The sequence below is a fragment of the Ictidomys tridecemlineatus genome, chromosome 7 (assembly GCF_052094955.1).
Source record: "Ictidomys tridecemlineatus isolate mIctTri1 chromosome 7, mIctTri1.hap1, whole genome shotgun sequence".
NCBI lineage: Eukaryota > Metazoa > Chordata > Mammalia > Rodentia > Sciuridae > Ictidomys > Ictidomys tridecemlineatus.
In genome coordinates, this window is record NC_135483.1 from 35,003,279 (window position 1) to 35,025,748 (window position 22,470).

The 22,470-nt window shown below is 38.9% G+C and overlaps 2 protein-coding genes across 5 annotated transcripts in view; one reads left to right on the top strand and one right to left on the bottom strand.

Annotated features, from left to right (window-relative positions):
- Nucleotides 1-13,311, bottom strand: LOC144365445 (uncharacterized). The gene is made up of 2 exons (XM_078016855.1): nucleotides 12,425-13,311; nucleotides 1-2,368 (listed from the first exon to the last, which is right to left on the bottom strand). Exon 1 carries the CDS (start codon nucleotides 13,294-13,296, stop codon nucleotides 12,511-12,513), a length of 786 nt encoding a protein of 261 aa, XP_077872981.1. The 5' UTR covers nucleotides 13,297-13,311; the 3' UTR covers nucleotides 1-2,368; nucleotides 12,425-12,510.
- Nucleotides 11,340-22,470, top strand: part of Ywhaz (tyrosine 3-monooxygenase/tryptophan 5-monooxygenase activation protein zeta) — a 25,944-nt gene continuing 14,813 nt past the window's right edge. The window contains exons 1-3 of one of the 4 annotated variants that reach the window (XM_021725013.3): nucleotides 11,340-11,457; nucleotides 12,169-12,364; nucleotides 15,089-15,393. In XM_021725013.3, the coding sequence (XP_021580688.1) occupies nucleotides 15,100-15,393 (294 nt within the window). In that variant the 5' untranslated portion in view covers nucleotides 11,340-11,457; nucleotides 12,169-12,364; nucleotides 15,089-15,099. Of the gene's footprint in view, nucleotides 11,458-12,060; nucleotides 12,365-12,818; nucleotides 12,843-13,062; nucleotides 13,088-15,088; nucleotides 15,394-22,470 lie in introns of those variants that run through there. The other 3 variants (XM_005316294.5, XM_078016856.1, XM_078016857.1) reach the window with 3 other exon arrangements.

Below are 22,470 nucleotides of genomic sequence, written 5' to 3' on the forward strand. Positions count from 1 at the left end.
CAAGTTTATAGCATCTTTATTCACACTAGTCAAAAACTAGAAATAACCAAATGTCCAACAACAGGTGAGTAGATAAACACATTCTGGTATATTCATATAGGGGAATATTACTCTGTAATTAAAAGGAATAGACTAAATAGAGCCACACGTTTTAACAAATGTGAAAATGTAATTCAATGAAGGATGAATTACTTTTAACAAATGCCACTGGGACATTAAGACATCAACAATGAAAGAGAAAAAAAAATCAGAAAGAAAGAAAGGGGGGTGGAAAGGGGAGGGAGGAAGAGACTTTGACCTAACCCTCATACTTTATAAAAATGTACTTAAAATGATCATGAATTTAAATATAAAACTTAAAACACGTGGTAGAAAAATCTTTGGGATTTTGGGCTAGACAAAGAGTTTTTAGACTTTATACCAAAATTGTAGTCCATGAAAGAAAACACTGATAAACTAGATTTCATCCAAATTAAAAACTTTTGCTCTGTAAAAAACCCAGTTAGGATGATTTTTTTTTTAAATTGTATATATCACAAAAAAGATTATCTATAGATTGAGAGAAAATATTTGCAAACTATAATAACTGACAAAGGTGTAGTGTCTAGAATATATGAAAAATTCTCAAAGCTCAACAGTAAAAAAAAAAAAAGCCCAGTTAGAAAATGGATAAAAAGACATATTTACAACAAATAAGCACACAAAATAATGTTTAACATCATCAACCAACATGAAATGCAAATTTAAATCACCAGGAGCTAATCCCTACATAAATATCAGATTGGCTAAAATAAAAAGTACTAACATTACCAAATGCCAATCAGGATGCAGAAAAACTAGATCACTCAGACACTGCTGGTGAGAATATAAAATGGTACAAATACTCTGGAAAACAGGTGAATTTGAAAACTGAACATTTCTTTACTATGTGAGCCATTAATTGCCCTCCTGGGCATTTATTCCAAAGAAATGAAACCTATGTTCACACAAAAACCAGTATACAAATATTGATAACAGCTTTATTTGTAATAGCCCCAAATTGGAAACAACCTAAGGGTCCTTCAAACAATGAATGATTTAATAAACTGAGATATAACCATAGCATGAAATACCATTCAGAACACAAAGGAGCCAACCATCAGTATATACAGGAACCTGGATGAATCCCTAGAGAATTATTCTGCATGAAACAAACCCAACCCCCAAAGGCTACACTCTGTGATTGCATGCATATAACATTCTCAAAATGATGAAATCATAGAAATGGAAAACAGATCAGTGGCTGGCAAGACTTGTAGAGAGGGTAGAAATGGGGTGGGCTATAAAAGGACAATAAACTATTCCTGTGATGATGGAAATGTGCTGTATCTTGACTGTGTCAATGTCAATATTTGGTTGTGATATTGTACTATGGTCTGCATCCATTGGGGGAAACTGGATAGAGGTTACGTAGGACTTCTCTGCTTTATTATGCTAACTGAAAAAGTCAGACAGAAAATACTACATACCATATGATTTTATTTATATAAAATTCCATTTATATATGTTAAAAAAGCAAAACTACCAGAAAAAGGTTGGGTGGTTGTCAGGCCTGGGGGTATGGTGAAACATTTGAATGCAAAGGGGCATAGGGAGATTTTGGAGTGGTGGGAATGTTTTATTGCATATTGTGATTCTGGAGAGATTAACATGATTATGTAACATAAGCAAGTTTTAATCAAAACTTACCATACCGTTCATCTAAAGTTAGTGAATTTTAGTATATGTAAATTCTATTTTAATATATTAGAAAAAATTTAAAACTGCCTCTAATACATAAATCAAAGAAAAAATTCTTAATCTTTCTATACCATTTATTAAATAACTTACACATTTTTATAAAATACAAAATAAAATAAAATAATTTTGTCAAATTAGGAAAAGAGACATTGGAATTACTGTACATAGTGGACATGAATATGATAAAATATGGTGATGGATTATTTTAACATTTATCCATTTAGCCAGGAAAAATGTAGTATAATCTACTAAAAGAGACTCATGCTATACCAGAGCACTCAGAAAATGCTCTAGAGCCATAGAATCCACAACAAGTATGTAAAGTAAGTAACAATTTTAGGGTTATTTAAGTCACTATTGGTTAGGATTAGGTTTAACTGCAAATACAGAAATTCCAAATAAGCAGGAGCTTTAATTACATAAAATTCTACTCAGCAACAACAATGACAATGTAGAGGTTCACAGGTCAGGGCTGGTCTGGCAGTCGTAAGTTGTGAGAGCCCAGCTGCCTTCGGCTTCAAGGTTCCGCTTTCCTTTGCATTCTGCCTCACACAGGTTGGCTTGCTAGGCTCCTGACTGTGTCCACATTCTGGAAGGGGAAAAGACAAAGCACAGTATAAACCTTCCCATTAAGGATAATCTCCAGAGGTCTCACATGAAATATCTCCTTACATCTCTTTGGGCATTTCTTATTTACATGGCACACTCAATTGGATGGAAGGCTAAGAAATGAGGTCTTCAATGCTTCTTAAAAGAAGAAATACAAATGGCCAACAAATATATGAAAAAAATATTCAACCACATGAGCAATTAGGGAAGTGAACATCAAAACTACATTGAGATTTCATCTCACACAAGTCAAATTGGCAGGGGCTGGGGATGTGGCTCAAGCGATATTGCGCTCGCCTGGCATGCGTGCGGCCCGGGTTCGATCCTCAGCACCACATACCAACAAAGATGTTGTGTCCACCGAGAACTAAAAAATAAATATTAAAAATTCTCTCTCTCTCCTCTCTCTCACTCTATCTTAAAAAAAAAAAACAAGTCAAATTGGCAATTATCAAGAATACAAACAATAATAAATGCCGGAGAATGTGAAAAAAGGGAACACTTATACACCATTGGTGGGATTGAAAATTAGTACAACCACTATGGAAATCAGTATGAGGTTTCTGAAAAGACTAGGCATAGAACCACCAAATGACCCAGCCATACCACTTCTCAGTATTTACCCTGAACAGTGAAAGTCATCATACCACGATGGATGATACATGCATACCAAATGTTTATAGCAGCACAATTCACAATAGCCAAACTATGGTAGCAGCCTAGGTGTCCATCTACAGACCTAGGATAAAGAAAATGTGGTTTGTATACACAATGGAGTTTTATTCAGCCATAAAGAAAAATGAAATATGTCATTTGCAAGAAAATGGATGGAACTAGAGACCATTATGTTAAGCAAAATAAGTCAAACTCAGAAGGTTTTTCTCTCAAGTGGGGAAGCTAGAGAGGAAACAGGAAAAGAAAGGTGAGGGTAAATCTCATGAAAATCAAGAGAAGATGAGTAAAGAAAAGGGACAAAGGGGTAGGAGGGAGGCGGGTAGTGCTGGGGAGTGATAGTGACCAAATAATATTGTCATACTCTGTGCATGTACAAATACCTAACAACAAATTCCATCATTATGTACAATTCCAACACACCAGTAAAAATGTATAATAAAATAAAAAATGCACCTGTTCATAAAAAGAAAGGAAGAAAGGGAAGGAAGGAAAGAAATATAGTCTTTATTCCAGGGAGCCACATACCCCGGTGAGTACCGAAATTCCATTAGTAATGAGAAGAAAGGGACAGTATTCCCAATAACCAAGATAAGGAACCAAGATAGGTGGTGTTGATGGATAAATGAATTGAGAAATGGGGTATATATATTGTGTGTATATACATAATAGAGTATTACTCCTCCATAAAGAAGAATGAGATCCTGCCATTTGTAGGAAAATGGAAGGAACCAGAAGACATGATGATAAATAAAATCAACTAGATACAGAAAGACAAGTACTGTACATGTTCTCCCACATGTGAAAAATTAAATTACCTGAAAATAAAAGAGGGATAGGTGTTGGAAGAGAGGAGAAGGGGAAGGGATAAGGAAGAATTAAGAGTGGTCACAATCTACATGTGGTATGCATGTAGGGAATATCACAGTGGATCCCATTAATTTTTGCAACTAACATATGATCATAATTATAGTTAAAAATTGAGGAAAAAAATTCTTAAAAAGGAAGAAAGTATACAGGACAAACTTTGCAGACCCATGAACAAGAATTATGAGTTTCCTAAAAAAAAAAAAAAAATCTAAACATCCAACATGCAGGGAAAGTGGATCAGTTGTAAAGTACTTGTCTAGCATGTGTGAGGTACTGGGTTCAATTCCTAGCACTGGAGGGAAAAAAAGTAAAAATGCTAAAATATCCAACACTTACGAATTGATATGCATTTATTCAATAATTATAAATACTTGATTTTTGTAAGAAATTTTTGAGGGAAAGAAACACGTGGAGGGGGAAAACCTCATTATTAATAATAATTTAAAAATTTATGTACTCTCTTTGGTAGTATATATGCCAAAAAAAGAAACTTACTACTAATCTGTGATATTTAAAATATACCTTTCTGGAAATTTTCTATAAATTTGATCAATGCAGCAAGGGATTAAAATTTGTCTTTTAAAAATAGTAGATTTTGTTTTTCTATTTAATCCCATATCTTTATCTATATAATCCTTTTCTGTATTTTCAGAAATACACTTAAAGACGGTGTTTAAATTTTAATAGTCTCTTTTAATTGATTTCTTGAGTCTGTTCCCTGAATTAAGTAAATGTTTCAAAAAACACAATGCCCCATTTATTATTAGAATTTAAACATAACTGCATTATTCAAGTCTTATGTCTCTTCCCCATTTTTATTCCCTATCTCATTTTTATTGTTACCAAATCTAGACCAGGGTCCTTTGCAAAAAACCAAATATAATAAAATGTATTCATTTTTTTCCTAATAAAAAATATTCCCCTCTATTTCCAGGTTTAAATACTTTAGAGTATGTTTATCAGTGAATTTCATTTATTCATATTATTATCCATATATAGAAGTATTAGTAGTCACCAAAATGTTTTCCTCTTTTAAAAACCACTTACTTTATTTCATAATTCTTCCATCAACCAGTCTTTACCAGTTATCTATGAAGAGGTGGCCAGTATATTTTTTCCTTCCCAAAATGTGATTATATTGTGGCCCAAAATTGTCTTTTTGGTTTTTATCTTTCCAATCTTGGCACCTGATATATCTGTTATTTAAACAGCTATCCCAGCTGGGCACAGTGGTGACACTGTAATTCCAAGGACAGGAGGCTCCAGGCAGGAGGATCACAAGTTTGAAGACAGCCTGAGAAACTTAGTGAGACCCTGTCTCAAAATAGAAAATAAAGAGGGCTGGAGATCTAGCTCAGTTGTAGAGTACCCCTGGGTTCAATCCATAAAATAAAATTAAAATAGCTATTTCATAAATATTTTTTAAAGAATAAACGTGACCTTTCCAGGACCCATATCCATTGAAGTTGTTCTGCTTTTTCTTTTCTTTCTTTTTTCTTCTTCTTCTTTTCCCCCTTAGTATCAGATATTGAACCCAGACCTCCTGCATGCTAGGCCAGCACTCTAGCACTGAGCACTGAGCCTGGCTTTGTTCTGTTTTTCTAAAAATGAGGACAATCATCCTTGGGGGTATCAACCATTTTACTGACATTCCAGAATCGCCTGGTCCTGATACTATTTACTTACCCTTCCAGAAAAGACCCTGGGACGTTTGACAAAGAACTGTAGAATGTCATAATCAAAGCCTCAAGGTGAAATGTGCTGTGCACTCCTGTTTCTGTACATTAAGTCTTGGCACTTTCTCTGGATTTGGTAGTCTGTTTATTCTCAGGTCAAGTTCAATAGCCACTTCTCTTCCTAGTCCTCTTATACTCAGCTTCCTCTAATAAAACAATCAAGCCTTTTTGTCAGTAGCCAAGGGTTAATTTTCCTTTCCAAAGCTTGACCTTGGTAATGTTTTCTGTCTCTAACCTCTATAGAGGCTGCCTACCTGAGGCATTAACTTATTTATGCCATCTGCATGCATAAGCTAGCTGTGTTAGGAAAGTCGCAAAAGAAAGCTGACCTCAGAACTGCTTAGATAGATCTTTGGACAAATGGTGGTTTAGAAAACCAATCCCACATGCATGCTTTTCTTCCACTGGTCACTTACCAAATTAACATGTTCCTACAGTTTTGTTTTTTTCAATTATTCAAGCCTGAAGCCTACTGATAGTGTTAGCCTGACTGAAAAAAAATCAATGTTTAACAAATAAGTGAGGCATTAATTGTGTGAAAGTCAATCATGTCAAAAACACATCTGACTTGCCCAGAATAACTGTCTCATGTTCTATATAGTGGATTTGGTTTACATTTCCTATTAAGTCACTGAAATATTGAAATAGCTTAGGAATTTCTGCGGATTTTATGGCTAAAAAAGAGTAAGAACTCCTCCTAAAAAATAAGTTCAAGTTTAGAGTAATTGCCCCAGAGGAACGACAGAGGAAGCTAGAATACAGAAATTCTGCTCATTGGTCCAGGAAAAATTTTATATCAGGCCCCAGGAAAACTGCCAGAAATTCACATTATGCTTGATTCCTTTTACAGATGTGTGTTTTGGTAGAAAGGGGGAAAATAAAACAAAAATTTTCTTCTGATACATATGCATTTTTATTGTATTTTAAACCCACAATGAATTCCAAATGTTCACTTTGCTTAATCTTGAGTACTTAGGACTGAAATCCATAGAAAGAAGGCTTGTGGTCTTCTGACCTCTCCACTCCATGATTACTTTTGAAGGTGAATTGATCACTTCTGAATTTTTAAGAGTGCGCAATTGAAACTCCCAGATGTCTTTACCTGCCTCAAGGCATGGCCACATGGTAGCAAGCTCCACTGGTCTAGCAGACAGTGTAGCACCAATACTTTCTCTCATTTTTATTTTTTCCTACTTCTCCATAGAAATGATTCCCAAATTCAGACAAACTTGTATTACAAACCAACACCTTCATTTCTGGTACAACAGTCACTTCCAAAATCTATTCCTAATGCTTCATATCAAATTAAAATCTTCACCTTTGGTTATAAAATGAAAAAAAAATAGTAAAATTATCATTGACTGAAGATTTAAGGTTAAAATGTTAAAATGATGCCAAGATTCTTATTATAACCTTTCCTTTCTTCTCATTGAAAGGTCATGTGTTTTTGAAAAATAAGTACTAACCATTTGCAAGAGTCTAGGAAGACTCTCATTGTATGAGAGGCCAAATCAAGAAATTCTATTTTATATATTTTGTCCTCTTAAAAAAGAAGAGAAAATTTGATAGGGAAAAATTTAAACTTTTAAGTCCCACATACTTAGGAGACTACGGTGAGAGAATCAATCACTTGAGCCAAGGAGTTTGAGACCCTGTACAGGCAACATAACATGACCTCGTCTCAAAAAAAAAAAAAAAAAAAAAAGTTGTAAGCTTTCAAACTATTTATTCAATCAGAACGTACAAAGGAGAAATCACAAGAAAAATAGCAAAGACTGGGAGACAGTTGGTTACAAAAAGTGATGGATAGATCCCTGGAATAGAGAACTACAGATAAGGTCATATTCGGAAACACGCTGACAGCCCACAGTGTTTAACTTTGTGGTTTTTCCATTTATCAGAGCTGATTAAAGAAGAACCACAGATAGCCTATTATTCTTGACAACATAAATTCCTCTCGTGGCAGACAACTGGACAATTGGATCAGGGAAAGATTCTGTTTCATGGAGGCCACTCAGTAAATGATAAATGGGAACATCTGTTTGATTTCAGAATTTGGGCAAGGGAGCACATAGTTGACCTGTCCTACAATGTTAGATATACCAGTTTTCAAGCGGATAGTAAAAGAAGTGGAGGAAATGTCATCATTTGGCAGGAACTTCCCTCATTGACATAAAATAGGAAAATAATCACTACCACAACATGAACTATGCAGAATTCTAGAATACAAGGTAACAGAATACATATATGTTTGAAGACTCCAAGGAAAAACATATGTGACAAAATTATTATTTACTATGGGAAAAGAGGAAAAATGTTAGAAAAGCCAATTTGTGTCCTTAATAGAATGTGAAGACATATGCTATCAATCAAACAGTGACCCATAAGGTAAGAATGGAAGGAGACTAAAAATTTAACTGCAGAATTTAAAATGCCATTGGATGCAAGAAAGCATTATGATCATAATCAAATCAGTAATTTTTAGAATGAATATTTTTTTCAGAGAGACTTCCTCACCTTTCCATAAACAGAGCTCACAGCTCAGATTTCTCAAATTCATATTTACTAGTTCTTACTTCACAGTGCTGCACTATAATTGAGTTTCTTTAAAGAGGAACCATGATTTACCTGTTTTTCCATTTTGGATTTAAAATGTCTTCCAGAAGACCCATGTGTTCAAGGCTTGGTCTCCAGTCCATGGAGCTATTGTGAGGTGGTAAGTAGTGAGTTTATCAGAGCAATTCACAATTAAGTGAGGAAATATTCCTTTTCTAAGGTCATTCTAGACATCAACATTTAGTCAGAATACCTATATTTATTTTCACTTTTATCAAAAGATCAATTTTCCTCCTTCATTTCTTTTCCTTCTCCTTTTCTTTCTTACCCATTTTCTTTCTTGCTTGCTTCTTTTTTAAAAGTTTTTAGCATGTTTTTGACTTGCCAAGGACATCTAAACTTTACAATGCTAGCAGTTGTAACAAATAAAACTTAAATTGCAGTGGCTTAAAAATAGAATTTACCCCCTCAATAAACTACAAGTTGATGAAAGCAGTCTTCGAGGCTTTCAGGGACACATTTTATAATCCTATCCTCTTCTAAGACTTCAATTGCTCTCCATTCAGCAGGCACATTAGGAACTTAAGAGAGTTTAAACAGGGAAAATTTTATGGACCAGTCCCACAGGCAGAGCACATCACTTTGGTCATATCTCAATAGTTAGCACTTACTTACAGGACCATACCTCACTATAAGGGAAATTGGGCAGTGGAATCCAGCTGTGGTAGTGTTAGAAAAATGGTTTGGAGAAAAGTGAGCCTCTGCCACAAATTCCAGGTTATTTCAGCAATAGATAATGAGGATCTATAGCACTATGTATGGCCCTTTCCTTAATTTCTCATTTAATCATTGCAATAATATGATGGAATTGGGAATTTATATGCCCAATTTTGTGACCTAAGTTTACATATTTTTGAATGGCAAACCAAGAGTGGGCCCACTTCTGACTGCAAAGCCCTATGTACAACACTGCTTTCTACAAGAAACCTCTGGACTTGATTTCTGGGAAATTACTAGAGACTTTCACTAAAATGATGTTGAAGTGAGATTATAGCCTGATTGAATTGTGATTACACTTAAGAGATCATGTAACTGCCACATCTTCAATAGAGTCCATCCTTTAAGAGTTTTTTTTTCAGTTGGAGTGATGGATTCAAGTTAATTTACTTGAATTCTTTCCTGATATAATGTATGGCACAGCTCTGAAGAGATCACTACAGTCTCCTGTGAGGAATAGAGCAATATTTAGTGCTGTCACTTATGTCTCATTAGTGCTAACAGACTAACACAAATGTTTATTTTCAGAGTGAACTTTAGGCTGCACATTTTAAAAAGAAATTTTATAGTTCCATTTTATTTTTACTACCCTTTGAACAGTAGACATCCATCAGATATATCCATTTAAAAATGATAAATGACTGACCATGAATGGTGTTAATATATGTGAGTATGTATGTATTCACGTAACCCTCAATACCAGCTAATGAGTTAAGTGCTTCTATTACTAATATTTTATTGCTGTGAATATCAAGGCAAGAGAGGTTTATCAACTTGACTAAGGTAAGAGTTGAGCAGTGTAGAAAATTAAACAGGTCAGTCTAATAAGTGAAAGTCTCTAGTAATTTCCCAGAAATCAAGTCCAGAGGTTCTACTTATTGTTTTGTTTTTGCCATAGTTATTCCTTAATTGCTCAAATTACTTCTCTTGAGGTAGTCTTGACATAGCTTATTCCTGTTACCTTGTAGCTTCATAGCTTCATCTATATTATTTGAATGTGTTGAGTTTGTAAAACCTACTAGCGCCTATTGTTTCATTAAAAAATACCTTGCTACTTAAAGCATGAGGCAAAAGACTTAGCTCTTTCCCAAATTAAAACTGCAATTTATTTATGCAGAGGAATCTCTTAATTTTCTAAAACAAAAGACGTATATTCTATATAGACATCCCTATATTTCAGACATTTAAAAAAACAACACCACCACTTTCCTTTGTCAAAAAATATTTAATATCATAGCTTCTGTCAGATTTCTAGCATCTACTCCAAGACTGGAAACAATTTCTTAAAATACAGTTTTGAAATTACTTGGGAGTCAAAGCAAGTCGACTTCAACATCTCAGAAGAAAAACCTCTATCAATTTGTTCATCCACTCATTCTACTACGAATCTATGCTGACACAGAAACTTGGGGGAAAATTAACACTGAAATTGAACCGTTCACTGGAAATGCTAGGTCCATACTATTTAGCTCAGCCGTCATTTCAGGCAAAGAGTAATCTGGGGAAGAGCCTTGTCATCCAGACATTGTATCCATCACAAAGTTCGGAGAGAGTAAGGAATCATTTTGTGTCTGCTAGTGAGAAACTGAATCCTCTAGAAATCTTGGGGTTGAATTCCTGAGGCACTTTTGTCTGCTGTATTTAGTGCAGTCCCCTAGCAGGTGCTCAGTAATGTTAGGAAAAAATCAAGTTGTTCACCCAACAAGGGTAATTGAAGAGTTCCGAGTTTTCTTACTGCCAACTACAAAGTCGATGACCTTTTCAAGTGGTTTTGCAGGGCACGAGCCACTAGTCTTTCTTAACTCAAGCACATTTAAAGGGCGAAGGGGCAGATACTTAACATTGAGAATGTATCTCCTCCAACTTCCTTCAGTGGACTGGGTGGAAACCCTACCATCTCCCGCACCTGCAATTTCCGCCCTTCTCCTTCCCCCTCTTCCAGACTCCAGTCCCCGCTCCTCAACCAGCCTGCGGGCCCACTCCCAATGTCGGCCATGGCCCTGGGAATTACGACGCCCTCAAACCTTGCTTCCAGAAGACAAAAAGATAATGGTTTTCATGTTTTAAGTCAATACAGTATGGGGTCTTCAAGTGAAAGCTTTATTTGGGTGAAAAAATTAGCCCACGAAAAACGAATCTGTGCGTTCAAGCCTGTTTCATCGCCTCGCTTCCTGTTAAGGCTTCCAGGAGCACGTCCGACCCTCGGTTTAACGCCTCTTTACCCCTCGGAACTGCCGGCTCTCGGAAAGCGGCCTCACCTCCCGCCGGCTCCTCCTGGCTCGGCCCACCTCGCCCCCACCTCGGCGCCCACCCATTGTCCCCTCGCGGCTGTCACAGCGCAGATCCCGAGCTCCGGATTGGAAAGCCTCCGCGTCACTCAGCCACACTCGGGGGCCGGACGCCTCGCTTTCTTTTCCGAGCCTTAAAAGGTCTAAGGCCGTTTCCTTCGAGCCAGCAGGTAAAGCCGCAGCGGCGGAAGGGAGGAAAGGAGGAAGGGAGGGGCCGCGTGCTCTGCCGTCCCGCCTGGCGACGGGGAGCGGCCGGTGGGGGCCGAGGAGCGCCCTAAGGCGTGCCCCCACCCCACGTCTGACCGCGCCCGGCCCCCCACCGCCAGTCCTGCTCATAATGCCAGAGTCGCCTCTCCACGCATCATCCCGCCCTGGGGCGGCCCTGGGGCAGTTAACACCGCGAAACCCGGAGGGCGGGGCGGCCAGGCAGCGGGGAGGAGGGGGGCTGGGGGGGATGTGAAAGATCCCGGATGTGGCTGAACCGGAGCCCCTTCTAGAGGGAGTGACTGGCGCCGGCGCAGAAGGCCCGAACTACGGCGAAGGTGGGGGTGGGGAGAGACTGACTTCCCGCAGGCTTAGTGCTAGAGTGAGCCGGGGGAGGTCGCCGGGGAGAGAGAAAGAGTGTGGGAAAGCCAAAGGGAAGACTAGGAAAAAGGGTAGTGGCTGGGAGGAAAACAAAGCGGCTCCTTTTCCAGGCGCACTGGGGACCAGAACAGAAAAGTTGGGAGCTGTGCAGGGTGGGGAGGGGTGTTGGTAGCGGGAGAGAACGCGCGCTCCTCCACTCGCCCTCTAGCGCGGGCGGGCAGGGCGCGCGCACCGGGGAGCGGCGGTTGCGCTGGGCCCCGAGAGCTGTGGGCACCAATCAACGGTTGCCATAGCAGCGTTTGACGTCATCGTGCGTGTGGTGCCCCTGCTGTCGGGGCTGGTGATTGGAGGAAACCCCGTGTCTGCGGAGCTGCTGTAGCCTGTGAGCAGCGAGATCCAGGGACAGAGTCTCAGCCTCGCCGCTGCCGCTGCCGCCGCCGCCCAGAGACTGCTGAGCCCCCGTCCGTCCGCCGCCACCCACTCCGGATACAGGTAAGGCACCCGGCCGCGGCCGCCGCCGCCTCGCCCCGTTCTTTCTTGCTCCAAGCCAACCTTGTGAAGGCGTGGGAGCTGTCCTGGCTCGGCGTCCCCTCAGCCGCTCGCCTGCTGTAGTGGCTCTGGGCTGAGGCGGAGTCTCCTTAGGCAGACACGGGCGGCGGCTCCTCTTCCGCTGGCTCGGGCGGGCACTCGCGGCCGCCTCCGGCTAGTTGCTTCCGGACCGACGCCTCAGCCCCGATCGGCGTTCGTTCCCCTGACTCTCTTCCTCCCCGGGTGGAGAAGGTGCCCACGCGCGGGATCCCCGGGGGTCCCCCAGCTCTGGAGGGCTGATGAGGCATAGCCGAGACGCTACCGGCCGCGATCCGTCCCCACCCTTGCCCTAGTGGCCCCTCACATCCTCCGTCCTCGCCCCACTGCCCCTCGCTTCCGCCGGAGATAATGATCGGCGGCCGCGGACATTGCAGTGGCGCAGGTGAGGCCGCCCCCTCCCCTCGGCTCCCCTTGCTAGCCTCGCCTCCCATTCCCCTCCCCCTCTCCCTCCTCCGCGGCGCAGCCTCCGCGCCCCGCGCTGCGGCGGCGGGGAGGGGCTGGGGACCGCGGGGACCTGGGCGGGGGGAGGGCCTGGCCGAGAGCGGGCCGAGCTCTGGCCGGGACAGCATATCGCCAGGTATACCAGGGCGAGACCGCTCTCTGGTGTCCAGGGCAAACCCACTACGGGTGAGGTTTGGGGTGGGGCTCTCCTGGGACCTAGGGCTGGATTTCCTGGGTTCTGCAGTGGGAGGAAGGACTTGAATTTTCCCGGTCGGGTGGGGGAGGGGTTGGCTCTTCCTACTCCGGAACGGGCGCGGGAAGTGCGAATGGGGGCGCCGAGTCCCTGGGGCTAGAACAGGGGTTGGAGAAGACCGCGGTGAGCATCGGAAACTCATCCCGGGGGGAGAACTAGAAGGTCCCTGCTCCGGGTATTGAGACTCACATCCTGCTTTGCGGGGCGGATAGGCTTGAGCTTAACAGCCGGTGGTGTCCCCTTTGGGTTGGGTGTGGTTGTCGCCCCCTCCCCCACCTGCCGCAGCTGTTGGGTGCTTCTGTACTCTACTGGGACACCGGTGGTGTCCGGTGGCTGGAAAGACAGCGGTGGGAGAGCGGGGTGTGTCCGCAACGGGACTGGTAGCGGTTCCGCTTTTGCGGGCGGCGCTGGCGACTCTGCCCCCGGGTGGGGCGAGCGGCTCCCCCCCACTTCTGACTTGGGCGGGTGCGCGGGCTGCTCCTCCCTCTTGCTCTGTTGCGGCTGGGGAGGGGGGTGGAATTAACACTCAGCGGTAGGTTGGGCTCCTTGACACAGATCCGCCGTGACAAAGAGAGTCGGGGACTTGTGCGGAGGCGCAAGCCTGGGCGGAGCCAAGGAGGGGAGGTGATTGCCGACTGCTCGGACCGTGGGATTTGCACTTTAAAGTCACGGTCTGCGTGATTTCTTTCACCCTACCGTACGTCTTAAGTCAGTTGAGGGTTAAGTGGGTGCGGTGAGTCTTCTCTGCAGTGTAGAGGCGAGGCATTTGAACCCAAGTTATTCTATGAGAAACCTAATCCACTTCCTCTTGTACCAAAGAGGATAGGGACACGTTTATATTGGTTTTAGGACATTTTTCATTAGATGCAACGTTAATCAGAGAGCATCTCAGAGTTCCTAGGGGGAAAATTAATATTTTGAGAACAGGAGGAAAATGAGATCACAAATATTAAACAGTTTATTCATTGCAACAGTACTGAAGCTAGGTGATTGTTTAATAGTGCTAACTGTTCAGAAAAATGAAAGTATAGTGGGATTTCCGTGGGAGGGTAAAGTGTATGTCACTTTCATAGTGTGGGTGGCAGTGGCTCTTCTCTCCACCTTTTAATAGTGCATTTATGGCATCATTCTGTGGGATCCCTGTATAGTTTTGTATCTTTCTCTGTGTTGCAGACCCTTTAAAAAGGATTGTTTTTGAAGAAGACCAGCAGAGATAAGTTGAAGTTTAAGGAAAGTTAATTAGGTGAAAAGACATGGGAAAGGGCAGCTTGATTGATAACATAATAAAGTTGTGACTGCTAGAATTAAAATGCTTTGAGCCTACATTTAAACTTATTAAGCACAGTAACATTGGGTGCTTCCAGTGTAACATATTTTAGTGTGTACAGATAGGACTCAATGGATATTTTTTAAGCAAGTGTGCATATAGCAAGAGATAGATGAGGTCTTAGCATTAGATGTTGCTCCTTGATGTTTTAATAATCAAAATGTCTAAGAAGAACCATATTCGTTCGTTTTTCCCAGAAAATTATCATGTTATAATCAGCTGGCAAGATCTAGTAGGTTTGGGATGGGGATACTAACAACTAAAACTTAATCATTCCTGACAGAAGTAAGTATGATGAAAGTTAAAAGATATGAATTATGTCAAACTGGCATGACTCATGGTTCTGGAAGCATAGAAATTTTAATGCTCTTTGTAGTCATTGTTTTTACCAAATGAAGAAAAGCTGCAAAAGTTTTGGATTACTTAGTGATATTGGAAACAAGTTATGATCATTCTCCTAAGGGACCTAAATTTTAATTCCCCATGTGAAGAATCCTTCACAGACAACTAGGTTTGAGGTGTTAATATGGCTTATTAAGCACATACAACTTTTGAGTCTGTATATTTGGGAAAACATCTCTAAATACTCCTTTTTTTTCCCCTACAGAACATCCAGTCATGGATAAAAATGAGCTGGTGCAGAAGGCCAAACTGGCCGAGCAGGCTGAGCGATATGATGACATGGCAGCCTGCATGAAGTCTGTAACTGAGCAAGGAGCTGAATTGTCTAATGAGGAGAGGAATCTTCTTTCAGTTGCTTATAAAAATGTTGTAGGAGCCCGTAGGTCATCTTGGAGGGTCGTCTCAAGTATTGAGCAAAAGACGGAAGGTGCTGAGAAAAAGCAGCAGATGGCTCGAGAATACAGAGAGAAAATTGAGACTGAGCTAAGAGATATCTGCAATGATGTACTGGTGAGAATCTGTCTAGCTTCATTATTATAGCATAGGAAATGAGCATCAGTTTTTGTATGACTCTACCCCTCTTTTGGTTTTTCTTTTCCTTTGAAAAATTGTTCTAAATTTAGAAGTCTTCAGGATGTCATTACTTAAAATGTGTTGAAACAATTATAGATAATTTGTGTAAAATAAATGGAGTAATGACTATCAGTTCAGTTTTGCTAAAAAACAGTAAGCTATGGAGGTATCTTACGTGCTAGTTGGAAAGGAACTGGATTGTGTTACATTTCAATTATGGTTAAAATATCTAGTAATTCCAAAAGTGAAATCTTAAATATATGTATGTGGATATAGGAATTCTACACACTTTGTTTTATGGAAGGAATGTAATAGGATACTCACATAATGCTCTTCTCTGGATTATCTGTTATAATGTTAATGAAATGAGTCAGCCATGCAGAAAACTCTTTGACTTCAGTTGCTTCTTCCCCTTCTTGCATTTATTTGTTGGAAGTCACCTTTGAATACCAGCATCCACATTAAAGGTTATGAGTAACTCAGCTTGATTTTCCTGGTTCAAGAAGTAGTTTAAATATGTAGTACTTACTGTGTTATAGCACTGTGTTTCTCTAAAAGCCTAAAAGAATTAGACATTGCATTTTGGTTAATTTTAATGTCTTTTTATAAGCTATGGTTTTCTGATCCAGAAAAATTTGAGGTAATCTAGTTAGAGAGTCCAGCCAGTTAGCATATAACATTTTACATACACGAATACTTTGCCTTTTTAATAAATTGAAGTGAGCTCACATTCATAAAATCTTATGTGGCAGTTAAGGTCTTGGGTATATTTTTTGTTGTTTGCTTATCTGAAATCTTTACTATCACAGCTATAATTTCTAAGGTGAAAAAAGGAATATTAATCTTTCATTGAGGCTAATTTTATACTTAAGATTACTAAATTAAGCACTTAAAATTTGAAATTGTTTTTTCTATAATAAAACATACATTGTGTTTTTAATTTTTTTCTTTCTGTTTTTCTTCCTTCTGGTGTCTGCCCTGCCGAGTACTCATTTTTATTTTACTTTCAAAGGTGTATATTACAAATTGTAATTTCCCTTAGAACAAAATTCAGTTTTAGAAATAAAGGGGGGAATATGGTTAACAAGCTTATTTGCAACCCCTGGTAGTTATTTGTATTTTTTTCACACACAAAGTATCAAAGCTCTTGTGAGGATTTTCCTAGGAAAAAAAACTAGCAGTTTTGAATTTGGTTTCCTTATCAAGGAGAGGAAAAAAAAATCTACATAGAAGCACTTGATGAAGATGATCAAATTACTCTCTAAATAATCTCTAAATAGCCTCTAAGATTATTAAGGGGGTCATTGGTTATCACTTGGCATGACATGTTCACCTCCTTGAGATAGCACTAACTTTTCACAGTTTTCACTTTGAAAGTTTAATTCCTTTATATATAAATGGCTTAGAGAATTCTAAGCTTTGCTTCCAGGCTTGGTCTTAGCAAGAATAATCTCTCAGTGATCTTTCCATGGCTCATAATGTAGAGTAGGTGCTCAAGTATTTGTTAAATAAACTAGCTTATTTTGTGGAAAGAGGATAGTAGGATTAAGTCAGCAGTACTGCTAATTTTCCTAGGCATTTTCTGTTTCAACTTGGTAGGGAAATTCAGCATTTATTCATGATAACTTTATTCTTTACATATGGGCAGTTCCCTATCATGTTTTTCAGAGGTGAGGTTGACTTGGAAACATAAAATTCCTTTTCCCTTTTCTAGTAAAATGGAAGAAACATAGCAGATCTGATATTTTTCTTAAATATTTTTTTCTGGACCATTGTACTTGATTAATAAAAGCATGTACTTTTTCTTAATTTCAGAGGAAAAAAAAGGTAATTTTTGTGCAGAATTAATGTTGGCAGGGATGAACCAGATTGCATTATTATATTGAGTCGTGTGTTATAATTGTTGAGACAATGTCCTTTCTCCCCCCAAAAAGCAGCCTAATTGCTAGGGTTCTCAGTTTTTCTGAGGGATCCCTAATATAACATTATGGTTATATGCATTTGTCAGGTGTTTAGTTTGTGCCATTTAAGAAGCAGACAAAAAAAGAGACCAGTATTACTTTATGGAAATTAGGGAGCATTACTGTGGGAAATGGTCACTGGAATAATCTTTACATTTTTTCCTTATGCAGTAGAACTTGAAATTATTTCTTATGTTTTAATTTGAAACATAACTTATGTAGTTATGTGAATTAATGTAGTCTCCCTTTTCTGTAGGTGCTCTTGTGGTGGTTGGAAGGACTTAATGCTAGTGATAATCTAATGTTGCTGCTGTTTAAATCTGAAATATGCAGCCCATAATTAGGCAGTTTTTATCTTGGAAATAATGATGAAATTAAAGTATGAAGGAATACATACTAGAAAACCTAATTCAAACTCAATTCACTGTATTGAGTATAATGAGCTCAAGAGTTTGAATCAAAACAACAGTTTTACAATGTGAAAACCATTCAGTCCCTCTTGAATACAGAGTTCAATTAAATAGAACCATGGGGTTGTTGTGGAGGAGGAGGATCTAGTAAAGCACCTTGACTTCCCTCTGTGTTCTCAGCTTTGTGGCTGTGATGAACCTGCCTTTACTAGTACAGGAGTCTCTCAACTCAAGTCCATGGATGGGATTTAAATGATCCAAGAAGTTGTGTGTGTCTCTGGGGCAGAGGCTTCATGCCATCCATCAGATTTTCAAATGTATCACTTAAAAATTTGAAAACTGGTATATAAGGCAAAGAACAGCTTCCTTTCCTTATTAAAGGAGGTCTAAGAGAGGAAGCTATAAAATTGTCTACCATTTGTAACAGTTGGCAATGTAGTTAAGTAATCAACTACTGTAATAGTGATTCAGTTAACTTGACTGAATTGCATTTTGTTATGCTGCTGTATTTTATTTGCCTGGAACAGTGTTAAGATGTGGTTACTGGGTACGAAGCAGAACAGGGTCAAGATAGGAAACTAGGCAGTGTTTGGGTCTTACCTAGTTAGAATCCTTCTGTATGTGCCTTGGGCTTCTAAAAAGACTGATATGAAGTGTTAGTTTTTAAGCCTAAAATTATTAGGTAGGTTAATACCCTGGAGTAAGCATTTCTTAAAAGAATTCTGTAGTGCTTAACCCATATTGAATTCTTCATAGTTACATATATACATGTCTGTCACATGTGGCTTTTGATGTGTTTTAAAGTACTAGGAATTTATGTGATGGAGATACCTATAGTACCTTCCAGGAAGTAATAAATTGGTCAGTTTTGGTAATGAGTTTCTGTAGTCATTTAATGGTAAGTGCTGGCACTCAGGTGGGGTATTTTGTGTCGCCGGGCAGTCTGAGTTATATAAAGTGGAAGTGACAAAAATAAATGAAGATGAAGGTAGGCAGGTAGGAGTTCCTTTTTTAGTATAAAAGAGAGTAACCAATTAATGTGATCAAGAGCAACACATTGCCCATTTATATTAAGCATTACTTAGGAATGAGATCCTACTTCTGAGAGATGCTGGATTACCTGAAGATGTTTAGTGATAAATTGTGAAAATAGTTAAAAGTGAATTAAGAGGGAAAAATTATAGTATTTGAGATTGAAATTAGGATGAAAAATCTGAGAAGTCTCAAAAATATAAGAATGTAGACACTTGTGAAATAATGACCCAACTCTTTTATTCTAAGAAAAAATCTTTAGTCTAATCTTGTATATTTGAACTAAAAAAGTGGGGAATAAGCTATCTTAGGGTTATAATAACTTACAATGAGTAATTTTTTAAGACTAGTCAGTTTATCATTGAAGAAATCCTACAGCACCTTTAAAATGATAGAGTAGAAGCTTCTTGTTAGGTATTTGAAAAGAAGCTCATATGTTTTAAACATTTATTTTAAATTAAACATTTATTTGCCTTTTTTTTTTTTTACATGGGATTAAGACATTTTCTTTAAATATGTGTAGATCCACAGTTTGGAAATCATTTCCTCTATTTTTTGCATAAGCCATCCTTCTAAATACAAATGCATCCTCCATAAAATGCAGTTTGGATTGAGAAAGTAAATAGGCCATTGGTTCAGAATCCCATATGTGCTGTTTTTTCTGATCTTAGTTGTTCATCCACATCTTTTCATAACTGTATTTCATTAGTTAACATTTAAATAATTCTAACTGGTATAGTGGCATAATTTTGTAAACAAATAGCACACTCTTGGTAAGCATGTGATTGCTTTTAGAAGCTGAAGGATATTCCTGAGAGTGACTGGAAAACCCACAGCCTCAAGCACTGAGCCCAATTTATGGGGATCAGTGTTCTAAGAATGAAGAACCTAGAATAAACCCGTCTATCTATTAAGTGGAATTGGTAAATCCATCAAATTAACTGAAGTTTCTTTAAGGGAGTTGTTATGTTCAAGATCATTCTATCAGAATTTAGGGAGGGATAGCCTTGATGGAATTAAAAGCCTTTTTCGGTTTTGGAAGAGATGAGATTAGAAGGAGAGATGGATACAAGTCAGATCATGAAGGCCTACTGAATGCTCTAAATGTAGTAGGAATGGGAACTTTTAAGGTCATGGAAAACACTTTATGGAAAGGAAACAGCTCCAAATTTTGCTTTATCCTGTTTTATAAAGAAATTTAGAGCTTCTTTTTTTATAGATTCTTAATGCCTTCCATCAGGTTGTTAATCATTGCTTACACTCTCATTTTACAGAATTGGTTTTGACTTCTGGGGCATCTTTAACCTGTGAAAGACTTAAGATTTTTTTTTCCCCCTGAATAATATTCCTGTTTTCATGTCTGAAAGTGATTCTAGCACTTACAGGATTGGAAGCCCAATATTAGGAAGTAGTCTAACTTTTACAAATCAAATTAATTCTGGCATAAATTTTTCAATTTCAGAATAAATGAAATTTCAGTGCATTTGTACTGAGGAATGTGAGGAAAATTTTTGAAAGTTCAAATTATGGGTTTTCTCTCATGTCAACTAAGTTAAATAACTTCCACTCCTTTGAAATTCTAGTAGGCCTTTTTAAGAGTTTTTCTAGAATTCTTAGGATCCCTATTGTGATTTCATCCTAGTTCCCATAGCTTATAGTACTATTATAGTTTTACACTGAGAATAAACTGTGCTGTAAGTTTTAGGGGACTCAGAATTACTGTCAGTGTCAGTATGCTCAAGGCTGTAGTTTGTCTTGATTTTGAAGCTCCCTGTCCCAATTTTTTTCTCACTACAAACTGCTACTGCTATATTCCCTAGATCATTAGTTTTCAGTAGTTTACATTCATGCTGATATTCATTTGTATGATACACCCCATTGGTATTCCCAGAATTAGACTCAAAAGAGAAGTGTACATTGCCAAAAAAGAAATGATTTTGTAAAGATAAACTTGATCTGATTTTAATGAACAGGAAATAAATTATAAATGTTCTTTTACATTGCTACTAGTCATTCACTTGAACTTGCTACTTTTATAAAGTTGCACATATGTCTCATTGTAACTTTCTAAAATGCTGCTTTCATTTGCTCCTTCCTTGCCAAAGTCCCCTACATAATCTTTAGCTGTAGTTTGTTCTTCTGTCTGTCCCTGATTCAAGCCATTGCTAATTCTCATCTTTCTGATCTAAGGGGTTTGTTTCATACTCTGATTTAGAACTTACTTTAATCTTGATATGTAAGTCATTTTTCAACTAGAGAAGATTGGCTCCATTTCTTCATGCTTCTTGAAAACACATCCATTGACTCCTGTGGTATTTAATTTGTAATGAAAGTACACTGAAGGAATATGATAAACTTAATTTTTTTCAGGCACAAATTTGAATTTGGCCTGGGAGGAATATCATGCCAGGTCAGCCTAATACAGCATTTCCCATTTCACTAGGGGCATTTGTGTACAAGAGGTCATAGTCAACTTGTTTTCTATTCAGTAATTCCCTGTATCACATTTAATTTACAGGGAGTGGCTAATTTTTGTTACATTGGGGATTTCATTTATTTGACTTCATTCTCATTCATTATACTTGCTTTTCTCAGAAATGTTAGCTCTTTTCTTAAAGCATAATAAACACCCTTGCCGAGTTTAGAATGACACATTTGGACCTCATTCAACCCAGGACACTTGATGAAAATCCACCAAAATTGAGAACCTTCTAATTACACAGGATGTACCATAGTAAAAGCAAGTTCTCAGTTCAATGTGATTAATACTTTTAATACTGTGGAAGATATTGGAAAGAATAGCTATTTTGTCAAGTCATGGCTTCCTGTTAGTTTCCTTTCTAATTGTTCCCATCTGATAAGAGATGATGTTTAGGCTCTTCTTGTTTGTTTTGTTTTGGTGGTGATGATTTTGCTCTACTGGGGATTGAATCCAGAAGAGCTCTACCACTGAATTGTATCCCTTAGTCCTTTTTTTTTTTTTTTGGCAGGGGGGCGGGGATGACCAGGGATTGAACCCAGGGGCACTTTACCATTGAGCTATATCCCTATTTCTTTTTATATTTTATTTAGAGACAGGGTCTTGCTGAGTTGCTTTAGGGCCTCACTGAGTTGCTGAGGCTGGTTTTGAACTCATGGTCTTCTGGCCTCAGCCTCCTGAGCCGCTGGGATTATAGGTGTGTACTACCACACCTGGCTCCCCTAGCCCTTTTTATTTTTTGAGACAGAATCTTGCTAAATTTAAAGTACCCAGGCTGTTCTTAAATTTGCCATCTTGGTGCAGCCTCCCCAGTAGCTGGGATTACAGGAATGTACCATCAGGCCCAGCCAAGACTGTTTCTTTCTGGATCACAGGAATAAAACCTAAAAGGGTATTCACATCTAATATTTCTAAAAAGGAAACTAACAGTGTGTGCTACTTTATTTTAGTGAGGTGAATTGGTACAGGTTCTGCAGGCTTAACTGTGAAACTCTTGTTTTTCTGTTAAATGTTTATTAACTACCTGCAATTTTGGAAGCCTTTTGCCATAGAATAATAAATTTAAAAAGCCCCTGCTCTTGTGTTGACATCCTGGAGAGGAAAAAGACATGTTCACAAGTAATAGAACATG

What these genes read in the sequence shown, in the direction of transcription:
- LOC144365445 (XM_078016855.1), bottom strand. Translation starts at nt 13,296, where the DNA reads ATGAGTTTCCGATGCTCACCGCGGTCTTCTCCAACCCCTGTTCTAGCC.